At 47.1% G+C, this 9,823-nt stretch overlaps 2 protein-coding genes across 2 annotated transcripts; one reads left to right on the top strand and one right to left on the bottom strand.

The window, feature by feature from the left end:
- Positions 1 to 297: 297 nt before the first annotated feature.
- LOC123052374 (phosphatidylglycerophosphate phosphatase PTPMT2) lies at positions 298 to 4,718 on the top strand. The gene is made up of 6 exons (XM_044475525.1): positions 298 to 866; positions 1,376 to 1,498; positions 2,201 to 2,294; positions 2,974 to 3,056; positions 3,147 to 3,236; positions 4,074 to 4,718. The coding sequence occupies exons 1-6, from the start codon at positions 573 to 575 to the stop codon at positions 4,491 to 4,493; spliced, it is 1,104 nt and encodes a 367-aa protein (XP_044331460.1). The 5' UTR covers positions 298 to 572; the 3' UTR covers positions 4,494 to 4,718.
- Positions 4,719 to 7,441: 2,723 nt separating this feature from the next.
- On the bottom strand, positions 7,442 to 9,437 carry LOC123052383 (transcription factor MYBS2). The gene is made up of 5 exons (XM_044475534.1): positions 8,955 to 9,437; positions 8,322 to 8,551; positions 8,141 to 8,218; positions 7,993 to 8,046; positions 7,442 to 7,899 (listed from the first exon to the last, which is right to left on the bottom strand). The coding sequence occupies exons 1-5, from the start codon at positions 9,217 to 9,219 to the stop codon at positions 7,720 to 7,722; spliced, it is 807 nt and encodes a 268-aa protein (XP_044331469.1). The 5' UTR covers positions 9,220 to 9,437; the 3' UTR covers positions 7,442 to 7,719.
- Positions 9,438 to 9,823: the final 386 nt, after the last annotated feature.

Raw genomic sequence — 9,823 nt, 5'->3', positions numbered from 1 at the left:
TCGACCTGTCCACGTGGCGCCCAGTCGCCCCGGGACCCGAGCCAACTCGACATATCGCCAGCCGCCACGTAGTCTCCTCGATACTCACGCTCGTCACGTTCTCCGACCCAATCCAGCCCCCTACGCCGTCGCCACCTCCGTTAATCCCGCGAAACCGATACGCGCACCCGGCCACGTCCACGCAACCCCCACGCGGACCCGCACGTCAGCGCGCGAAGGAGGTAAGTCTGGGCCCGCACGTCGGCGAGTGAGCCCTGCGCCGCGGGCGATAAGAGGGGCGTGCGGGTTGCCCGCCCGGGCCTGGGCAGTTTGGAGTTTCCGGGAGGTGGGGAGGGGAGAGGAGAGGAGAGGAGGCGTGAGCGCTAGGAAAAGGGGGAGAGAGGGTTGGATTTCTTCTTCAGGTTGCGGGATCGCGACCCCAATTCGATTCCACCGCCTCGCGCCCGATCGATCCGCGCTGGGTGGCTCACTTTCCCCCTCGATAGGTTCCTCCTGTTGGGGAATTTTTTGTTGTTGAGTCGATTTTGTCCGAGGGTTTCCCTTCGGATCGGAGCGGATCGAGTTCGGAGGAGATGCGAATCGAGGAGCTCCCCGGCGATTCGGGTGGCGGGGGTGGAGGCAGAGGGGCGGGGGAGCTGCAGCTGCGTCGGGAAGACGGCGGGGCCGATGGTTGTGAGCTGAAGCTGCGTGGCGAGGATGGCGTTGTCGCCGCGGCGGGGGAGGAGGAGAAGGGAGAGGGTGCGGGTAGGGTGAAGCGCGCGGCGGTGGGCGTCGGCGCACGGATGCTGTTCTACCCGACGCTGGTGTACAACGTCGTGAGGAACCAATGCGAGTCTCAATTCCACCGGTGGGATCAGGTCGACGAGGTTGGGAAATTTCCATCTCTTTTGATCTCTGTTGTTTTGATAGGATGCCCCTTTTTGCGTTCATCTTGTGTCGGCTAGGTAATTTCCTGTCTACAATGTAGCTTCTAGTGTCTGCTATCCTCGCCGTTTGTTCTGTTCAGGGTATAGGTCTCTCATGTGCAAAGTGTCGGTTAAGCTGTTCGTTTAGCTATTGATACGTGGTGCTTATGTTTTGATTATGATCGAGAACCGTGGTTGTATCCCTGGTCCACTGGGGATCAATCCCTACGTTTCATGTCTTGTATATCTCGCTGGCGGTGCAAATTGTGACCTAGTCAATCTTGAAGCTCGCCTCTTAAGGCGACGTCTGCTCTGTACTTGGTGTTTCTAAAAATACGTCTGATTGTTATTGTAATTTTGGTGGCCATGATTTATTGTAATTTTTGCTACTTTTGCTGCGGAGTTGTTTTAAGTTGGTTTGGAATCATAGATTGTTCTGTTCTGACTGTTCACATTTTTGGTTGGATCAGCATGTGCTGCTGGGTGCTGTTCCATTCCCGAGCGATGTTTTGAGGCTGCAGAAGCTTGGAGTTTGTGGTGTGGTCACACTAAACGAATCATATGAGAGGCTTGTTTCCAAGTCACTGTACGAGGTAATTACATTGCCAACATCTAGTATTTGACTGTTCAAGTTCTTAAGTGTATGATAGGTATTGTCAATTTCAGCCTTATTTGTGAATTTCTTGTATGGACAACAACAGTGTATTTAGCTGTTTGGTGCTCCGGTGATAAGGTCTGGTTGTAAAAGCGAATTGTTTACAGTGGTGAAACCATGCATCCACTGTTGATTGTTTAGTCTTAACAAGATCAGTCAGTATCTAAGACTTCAATGTGGTGATTGCCCTACAGTTAACACGTGCATCTTGGTGTCCACCTATCAGATCCAGTTTTTAAGCTATCCTTCACACATGTATTGTGCTGTGCCTGTTCTTGTGGTGCATTGAGGGATGCCGCTCTTATGGTAGAAGTGCTGCCTTTGCTATACACGGATAGCGGGGTGCCGCTATTATGGTAGCAAGAGTTAGTGCAACAAAGCTGCTAAATTAGCATTGAAGAGCTGATATGATCTCGATGGATGGTTTTTGTACATCGTGAACATAGTTCTGTGTTAGTTCACACAAATGCATGTTAACTTTCAAGTATAAGAAAGATAAGATTTTGCTTATTTCTGTTTCTTGTTGGGTTATACAATGTTCAATAAGATAGCAGTGGTCTTGTTCACAATCATTACCTTTCTTATTGTATTTGTATGAAGCCGCCAATACCATGTGAGTTAATGATCTTCTTCATTTTAGGCTCATGGGATTGAAAACCTGGTGCTACCAACTAGAGATTACCTTTATGCGCCATCATTTGACAACCTTTGCAAGGCTGCTGACTTCATCCACAGTAAGCACGCACTCAAGATATGTCCTTTATGTTTGAAGTTTCCAGTGTATTATTCAATTGAGATTGTCCTTGTGTGAGCCTATTTTATAGTTTCTGATGTGGCACCTTGTGCTTGGTTTTGCTTTGTTTTTTGAAGTAAACTATAGGTTGTTTGTATTAGTATTTATACACCTTGTTCTTTTTCAATTTGTTATGTTCCAGTTGTAGAATAGTCGGTACATGGATTTGCGTACTCCAGAAGATCCTACTAGATACGAGAATTGTTGGTACGTGGATTTGCGTACCCCAGAAGATCCTACCAGATACAAGACCTGTTATAGGCCTGGGTTTTGGGCTTGGAAATTCCTGCCCTTAAATGTCCAGACCAGATATGAAGTCCAGAAAAGCTCAGAATTTGATTATTTTCAGTAAAAGTCATCCTGGGTTGCCCACCTGTTTGGTGCTACTTAAGCCTGTTGTGGTACTCCATTCTTGCTGTAACAATTCAGTGGTTTCTGTTGTGGTGTCCTATCTCATCCTCCTGTTTTTTTTCTTGATTTCTTGATTTTAATTGAGTTTTTTGAGAACATAAATGTCACTTGCTCCATTTCATAATATCTTTTCTGTTTGATGTTATCTTCATCTTCATGATGGTTACTTGGTGCATGGATTTATTCACACTTATTTTTATTTTTTGAAGGAAATGCTTCATGTGGTAAGCTGACTTATGTTCACTGCAAAGCTGGACGGGGACGTAGCACCACCGTTGTTCTTTGCTACTTGGTATACCAGACTATTGAGCATACTAAATGTTGACTGGCTCATAATCTGAATAAGTTTAAGGTGATGACTCTTTTATCACTTTTCTTGTAGGTGCAATACAAACAAATGACACCTGCTGGAGCTTTTGAACATGTTCGGTCATGCAGGCCAAGGGTGTTATTGGCTTCCGCACAATGGAAAGTATGTTGCCGCAAAACTCTTTTATGGTCTCAAAGCACACAATAGAAGTATTTTAATGGATTCATAAGCATTATAGCTGGACCAATGGAAGTTTACCTTAAATGCAATATGGATCAGCGGGCACAGGATACTTCCGTATGTTCCATTCTTTGCCGTACATCATTAATTTTCAAATGGAAATGAAAGGGAGGGGGACACCACTATGTGTAGGATATCGTAACTGGTAGCATATTGGTCGGTTACTGAGTAGGGATTAATCAGCTTACCAGCCTATTAACTGAATTTATCAGTAACCCATTTATCGGTATGTTAACTAGGGCCATATCTGAATGGGCTGACCTATTGCGTGGGCGGCTGTGAGAGAAGGGATGGAACAAACTAAATGTGGGCCACAATAACCCAGGCAATTATTTGGCTCAGCAAATAATTCGGCCTGACACTTGTCAGACCGATAAATCGTCCACCCAGTTAATTCGGTGGGTATGTGGTTTTTGTATCAGCAGGTGACCGAGGCAGGATTAACTGTCCGATGTGCCGATTAAAATGGCCTATAATTTAAACATTGGTGTGTAGTATACATATGTGAAGTACATTTTTACAAGGGAAAATGCACAGGCCCAGCATGAGATATCAAATAAACAAATCCGACCAAAATCCTCATACGAATCTGTTTTCCGGGTAATTTCACGTCATGTTTTCTACCCTTGTATGGTGTATTGATGTACTAAGGTAAATAAGTTACCGATGGATTAAGTTAAAGATTGCATTGTGTGTGCTTTTCTGGCGAGTTCTTACAGTAAACTGCGTTTAATGTGGTTGTATCTCATGTTCTTGCAGGCTGTCCAGGAATTCTACCAGCTTAGAGTGAAGAAAATTCAGGGCTCCAGTTGCATCGACAGCCCAATCGTTAAAAAGGTTCCATGTCCATCTCCGGTGTTGCTTGCTACTCAGAACCTCATCACTTTTGATGAGAAGACGTTCGTGATGGTCTCAGAATCAGACCTTGAAGGGTATAATGCGGATGCCTTGGCAGTTAATGTGGGAAGTGGTTTGTGGGAAATAAGCTTAGTATACCGTGTTCAGTTTGCCAGCCAGGCAGCATTTGCAGGGTTTTCATACCTGTGGTTGCAGTGCCGCGCCCACAAGGACACAGAGGCACTTACTGAGAGCATCGGTAGTGAGAGCTGCTCGCTGGAGGCGGAGCAGCCTGCGAATGGTCACCACTGTCTACTTCAAGGTGTCGTGGTTAATCCGTGAATCGCGGAGTTCCTCGGTGTCTTTTTGTCTTGCACCCGTACATATGAAGAGGGCATGCAATGTGAAGCCCCGACTCCAGTCTGCAGCAACCAAGGGGTTCAGTTGCTCGGGTCTGTATATATGTGCTGTAATAAGTTGACTGCTACGTGTACAAAGGTAAATGGATATCGTCTCAAATTGCTGACCTTACTTGCTGAATATGTATATATTTACTATTTTCTTGCCCACTCTCTGTTAGCAATATTTCTTGAGAGTATTTTCCCTGCTTGCTACTTCTGCCCTGCACTTCAAGCAGTAAAGGGGTCAATATTTGGTAAGCCCGGTTGCATTTCCTTGCCAACTTAGGCCCTGTTTGATAGCAAAGTATTTTCTAAGTATTTTGAGAATACTACAGTTTTTGAGATTACCACGGTTTTATTTACAATGAGCTGTTTGGTTGCCCCTAACAACTGTGCTTTTAATATTGTAGTATTGGGCAAACTGCAGTTTTTTCTCTGCATAAAAAAAAGAACCCCAAACCTCTTTTTTAAAAACAGAGCTGCTGAGTGCTTAAACACAACGGCTAAACATCAAAATTTACAACGTTATGCGGCAACAACCAAACAGGTTCTTGCTGTATTTTGAATACTGCAAAATACTCTGTTTTGATAAAACTATGGTATCTCACACCTATAAACAAAATTACTGTAGTTTTTGATACTTTGGTTTATATAATACTTTGCTATCAAACACAGTCTTAGCCACTAATCTGGTTAATATCCAGTCTAAAGTTTTTGGGCTTGCGTGCATTGTGTGTGTTTTGCTAAGGCATTGAAGGAGTGAGTTGCTCCAGAAGCAATAGATTGGCGGTGTTTTGGGGCATCTGTTTTTGTGTTGTTCCTAGATGCCCAAAAACAGCGGTGCCGTAAAAAAACCCTGTCATTTAGGGCATTTTGAACCAGCTCCAGCAGATGCCCTGTATCTATTTGGTGCCCAAAAGAATTTGTAGTTGCCCTATATTTTTGCTACAAGTGTTGCATATCTGCAGCATTGGAAGTTGTTGCTGCAAAAATGAAAAGGCAGCTGCGTGCAGCCAACCGCCCAGCTGAAACTTCCCACCTCTGAATCGTCTCCCACCTGCACGTGTGCCCTAAATGGTTGCGACCGCCGGCCACCGAGGTGGGGGACCTCCCTTTGATCGACGTGACCATTGTTGTGTTGTGGCTCCATTCGCCGTGGCAACCGATCCTTATGAAAGCAACCGAGCTGAATTTTTAGGGCATTTGGAAAAGCAATCACTTTTGTGGTGCAAGCAAATTCTCTCTCGTACCCTAAACCAATTTTAGGGCATCAACTTTTACATCATCTGCTCTTACTAATAAGGCAAGAAGAATATCTTGTCGAAGATGCTCTAATGTTCCAAAAGTTTGATTCCAATGGTTGATATATTCTTTTTCATGCCAATTGTCCGCTCGAGTTCAATCATGCATACTCCCCCAACTTACGTTCGAAAGAAGACTAGCTAAAGTTTTAGCTAGCTAGATAGTATTAGAGCAGTAGAGTTGGAAGAGAGAAAAGAGGAGAGAGAAAAATGTGGGTCATGTATCGATGAAGAAGCACTTATTTACATCTAACTATTATATTTGCCGCCTATAAGTTTGGCTATAGATGACATGACAACATCATATAGTCAACTCGTTGTACTATTAACCATGCTCTTACTTACATTCCGAAAAGATTGTCTTACATAGAGATGTTTTAGTGTCTAAGACATCTGAAACAAAGCGGGGCCAGAACATGTTGCGGATGGCATACCCCGGGTTGACTTGAGATCCCAAGATACAAATGATGTGTTCCTTCCTCCCCATTCATCCAAAGAAAAAGTTGTTTTTCTCCAAAGGAACGACGCTGCGCTAGGCCGCCAGGGGAGAAAGAGACTCCACACTATCTTTTCTCTCGCTGTTGAAAGAAACAACACTCGACATTATCGTTTTCTACTCGTCAAAAGATGATATCACCCCAATCCCGAGAAAGTGGTGCTATCTCATGATCCTTGCCGCCATTTGTTTACCCATCCTCCTCTCCTTTTGCCGTGCGCTTGTCGTCGACCTCCCACCGGCAACCGCTGGTGGGGCGCGACCGCGAAAAGGCCAGGCAACAGCAGCAGCAGCGCTCGCTCAGTTGGGAGCCACGAGTGCGTGCGTGCGTGCGTGCATCTTGGCAAAGGAAAGGAGGTCAATAATTCGGGCCACTCGTCACCCTATCGAGATATCCATACATCCTATCCGCGACTCCATCACACCCATCCTTCTATCCTTTCCCCCGACGCCGCTGTAGATGTGGACTATGACTCTATGAGCATGCACATGATGTGATATCGCATGTGCCAAACCGGTTTGCGTGCGAGTGCCGTAATAAAATCTTGTCCATTCCTGTGAGGATCGGGCTGTTCCGTGCGGAATTCGCCCGTCGCCGAATGGGGATTAGATAAGCATCTCAGTTTTCTTTAGCTGTCAACCGGGTGGAAAGGATTTCGTTTAGAATGGACGGACGAGATTTTGCGATCGTGATTATCGCGAGGTATGCACAGCTCGTGCAGCCAACATGATCCGACAGCAAAAAAAAATCTGAGTTCGGCACGGTTTCGCTGGTTGCTTCTGTCCACCTCCCTCTGCTAGCATCACAACTGCCAGGAGACAGGAGGATATCGCATGCTCGTAGCACGCCCGATTGATGTTGCCGTGCCATGGACTGACGACGAGGAGCAAAATGCAGGCAGAGCCCAATTATTGAAGCCATTGGAAGCTCAGAGCCACACAGGCAGAGAAAGAAGGCGTCCTCTCCTGTCATGGCTGCCTCCTCAGACGGCAACAAGAAACCAACCCCACTTGCGTGGTTCAATTCATGAGCGCGATGCCCGCCATGGGGGCCCTTCCAACGCCAATTCCAATATCTCGGTGATGTCTCCATGCGATGCAAGCACTGATAACATTAATTAAATTTGGTAACCATACATTACAAACAAACCTACTACACATATCCTCTCTGGTTTCCCTTCACCAACTTGTACCAAAGCAAGCAAATTCTTATGTATTTTACTCCATACACTAGCTGAAAAAGCTACTAGGACGATCGACGGGCAACAAGGTTAGCACGGCAACGAGAACAGGGGCGCCACATGAAGCTAAGCTGGTGGTGGTGCAGATCAGATCAATCCCTTCGGCCAGGCCTGGCAGCCGGGGGTCGATCACAGCACCTTGATGGCGTCGACCGCGCCGTAGCAGCGAGGAGGCGCGATGCTGAGCTCCAGGATGCTGCTGGCAGACGAAGACATTGCCAGCTCCAGCCCGGAGGCAGCCATGGCGGCCAGCGACGTCCCGGTGGGGAACTTTGATCTCTTCTTCACACGGTCAGTTAGCTCATCAGCCTGCCAGAAGAAAGGACCCGGTTGGTGTAAAGCTTTTGCTCACACTGTTGTTGTTACATCAGAACATGTTCTCAGATGTAAAGGTGGCTTTACCTGCATCTGCATGTTGTTGTTGCTGCCCCTGATGCCTCCAGGATAACTTGGTAGCTGAGGCGAGGTTCAAGATTCAGTCAGTGTTCAGACAAAACGGAAACTCGATCTAGCAGGAAACAAGATGAAACATGAATTCTGTGGAATTTACCGGCACGTCGCCGCGGTCTGTGTGGAGTATCTTCTCAGCAGGAGCAAGCTTGGTTCCAACGCTCTGAGGACTTGGCAGCTGAAACCAAATTGAAATTGAGTACACTGCATATATTAGCTGCTGCGCGATCCGATGGATGTTTGGAGTAGTGCTTGGCGTGAACTGGACTGGATCCGAGTACCTGATCGTCGTAGCTGTGGGCAGCGGGGATGCCGACGTCGAAGAGGCTGGCCCGGCGCTTCTTCTTGCCGGGGTTGGTCTGCCGGAGGAAGTACTTCTGGGCGTGGCTAGCCACCTGCGTGGCCGTCCTGGTGGTGACGAAGTTCTTGGAGATGCCTCTCCAGTCCCCCTTGCCCAGCTGCTTCAGACCCTCCAGGAACTTCCTGTGCTCCTCCTCGGTCCACGGAATCCCTGAACAGAATCTCAATCAACCACTTGCTGCATGATTCATCGTATTAGGACTACTACTAGGAAGCAACACGGAAGGACTAATCAAATTGTTATTCAGGAGGTGGGATCGTAAGATCCATCGACTGCTAGTAACACTACACTTTGATGATACATAAAGGTCAAGATAGCTTGAACTCAGTTTCTTGATTTCTTTGGTCCAGGACGAAATTTCCACTCACAAATCACTATTAGTTAATTAAGCGATCAGATGATTATTCCCCCAAAACACCTTAATAATTGCAGGAATCTGTAAACCGCATGAACGAATGGAACAGTAGAGCTCTCTACGGGTTGGACTACAAGACAGGAGGGTAGAAGAAATCAAGAAACCGTGCGTGATCCAGATGGAGGTCAATCGCGTTACCTTTCTTGCGCTCCTGGGCCTTGCGGCGGCAGCGCTTGAGCTGCGGCGTGGACGCCAGCTCGCCGTCGTCGGAGGCGTAGCCCTTGTCGTGGCTGGCCTCGCCGGGCAGGAGAAGCGGCGGGCTGTTGGAGGCGCAGGCGAGGTTGGGCATGCTGGTGCTCTTCTTGAGCTCCATGGGCTCCGCGTCATCCTCCTCCTCCGCGCCGCGGACCTCGACGCCGAACAGCCGGAAGAGCACCGCCTTCCTCGCGCCCTCCTCCTCCATTCCCTCGCCCGATGGTCGATGGAGCCGGGGGTTGCGGGGTCGCTGTCGCTGATGGAAGAGAGGTCGGATCAGGCGGAGGATGGTGGCGGTATCTTGTTGGAAGTGGATTGGACGTTGGATGATTTGGAGGCTACCGCACGAGGGGAAGGAGGGAGAGACTGACTCTTGGTGGGTGGGTGGCTTTGTCCTCACTGCCTACTTACCGGCACCTGCTACCGTCTCCCCTCCTTCTCCATTTATAAGATAGGCGCGTCCTTGTTTTTGTTTTTTCCTTGCTGTATGTGCATTTGTTTTTCTCCACGACTTGCTTTCTGGAGTAGGCTTTTAATTCCAAAATTTTCCATACTTTTAGCACAGGCATAAATGCTTTGCTCCTTAATCTTCTGCCTCGTTTCAATATTTTTTTATATTACTCCGTCCATTCGTAAATATAAGTCTAAAAGATTCCAATGCGGACTATGTATGGAGCAAAATGAGTGAATCTACACTCTAAAATATGTCTACATACATCCGTACGTATGTAGTCCCTGTTGAAATCTCTAAAACGACTTATAATTAGGAACGAAGGGAGTATTACTTTATGCTATACATGGGCTAGAAATTG

This window comes from Triticum aestivum, chromosome 1A (genome assembly GCF_018294505.1).
Source record: "Triticum aestivum cultivar Chinese Spring chromosome 1A, IWGSC CS RefSeq v2.1, whole genome shotgun sequence".
Classification (NCBI taxonomy): domain Eukaryota; kingdom Viridiplantae; phylum Streptophyta; class Magnoliopsida; order Poales; family Poaceae; genus Triticum; species Triticum aestivum.
The sequence above is the reverse complement of the archived record's forward strand: the minus strand, read 5'-3'. Positions and strand labels throughout refer to the sequence as shown.